The 1,887-nt window shown below is 26.3% G+C and overlaps 1 protein-coding gene across 3 annotated transcripts in view; it reads right to left on the bottom strand.

Moving 5' to 3' along the window:
- Positions 1-214: 214 nt before the first annotated feature.
- The window catches only part of LOC106465272 (AP-5 complex subunit beta-1-like), a 49,461-nt gene continuing 47,788 nt past the window's right edge, over positions 215-1,887 (bottom strand). For all 3 annotated transcript variants that reach the window (XM_022393131.1, XM_022393130.1, XM_013925477.2), the window contains one exon: positions 215-269. In XM_022393131.1, coding sequence (XP_022248839.1) covers positions 256-269 — 14 coding nt within the window. In that variant the 3' untranslated portion in view covers positions 215-255. The remainder of the gene's footprint in view (positions 270-1,887) is intronic.

Genomic DNA, 1,887 nt, shown 5'->3' with positions numbered 1-1,887 from the left:
AGCCACTTGCACAAAATATTTCACTGTCACTAAGAAAAATAAGTTTAAGAACCTATTTCAAAATAGCAATAATCTGAATATTATACATATGTATATATAATGTATAACAATTGAAATGTGACTGTATTTTACAAAATACTAGTCTACTAAAACACAACCAATACAAATTACTTGTACATACCAAATGTCAGTTTTATGCTTTTTGATATGGTAACATGAGTGCACGTGAGCCACATCACTGTAACTTCTGTATTGTTAGCCAGGCACGGCTGAAAGGTCAATATAATAAAAATAATAAATATACATAAATGTATAATGTTATGAGATTTAAACTATTTAGTCTAAACATTTATGTTTTTGTGTTATAATATGTATTAATTCTAGAACAAAAGAGGCATAATTTACATTTATTTCCTAATTTTTTATGGTGGTTTCAAGATTGGTCAAATCTATCAAACCCATACAGAGATTAACTACTGAAAATAACAGATAAAATATAAAAAATTTTCTTAAGAAATGTTTAATAACTATGTGGACATTATAAAGATTTCACATGTGAAATTTTAAATTCTTTCTGATGCATAAAAGTATTTTTTATCTTAAAATGAATATTACTTTGCATGATAGATAGGCAACATACAAAAATAAAAATAAGGCATTAGAAAAACATTGCTTTAAAAACCTTAAGACTTAATAAAAACAATTTATATTTTGCATGTGAAAGCATTGTAATGTTTACTGATAATCTGCCAAATTTCGTTAACATTTGCTTACTAATTTAAAAGTTATAAACTTTAACAAGTACAAAATGGTTACAAGGTCAATCCCAGGGGCCGAGCCCATATTGATAGAGTTAACCCTATATCTACTGGCACCATTTTGAAATTCCTTTCCTTTCATGTCACAAATTGCATTCTGAGTTACATTCAGAATTTAATTAATCCACTTTACTATCAATGTATTTTAATAAAATTTGTTTTATTAAGTATGGTTTAATTCAAAGTTTTATATTATCTAAGTTTTATTCCTTTATTTCAGAAGAAATCTCTAAAACAATAATTAAATATTTCAGTTTGTTGTCACTTGATGATTTCGTGATTCAGATATCTGAACTTTAGATATACAAGAAATAAGTATGTGTAATGTAGAAAAGTTCTTGCAGACATTCAAAGCATACATATAGAGCTTATTTACAAGTAACTCGAGTCAAATTCCAAGAACTTGTCTCAGAGAAAAACTTTTCAGTTCAAGATAAGCCACATTCACTTCAAAAGTAAAGACTGTGTTGCTAAGAAAAATTTTATGTTGAATGGCATACTTCATACTTATTACCAATAGAAAAAGCAGATTTCTTGTTGGAATGTCATCAAATTAACAGTAAATGTACCTTCATGAAATGTTGTAGATGATTGGTAAACATTGCATTTGTGCACAAAGTAACAGATTTTTTAATTAAATTTTAACACTTTTTAATTAATGATTTGCTCCTGCATTGTTTATTTTTGAATATTGACTATCCAACATGTGAAGTAATTTTGATTTTAAGATTAAAAATACTTTTATGCATCAGAAAATTGTCAATATCCTCCAGATAATTATCAAACTTTTTTTTAAGAAAAAAACTATATTTTATCTGTTATTTATTTTCACTATTGTATCTTTCTATGGGTTTGGTTGATTCTACCGACCTTGTAACCACCATAAAAAAAAAGGAAATAGATATAAATTAAGCTTTTTTTGTTCTAGAATTACAACAAATTATAACAAGAAACCACAAATGCTTAGTTTAAGTAGCTTACATCTCAACATTTTAAATACACTGAGTGGTCACATGTAAATAGACACCTAATTTTTCGTCATTTAACTGATTTATGCTAACTAATTTGT

This window comes from Limulus polyphemus, unplaced genomic scaffold, assembly GCF_000517525.1.
Source record: "Limulus polyphemus unplaced genomic scaffold, Limulus_polyphemus-2.1.2 Scaffold1890, whole genome shotgun sequence".
Lineage (NCBI taxonomy): Eukaryota > Metazoa > Arthropoda > Merostomata > Xiphosura > Limulidae > Limulus > Limulus polyphemus.
Note: the sequence above shows the minus strand (reverse complement) of the source record. Positions and strands in the feature narration are given on the sequence as shown.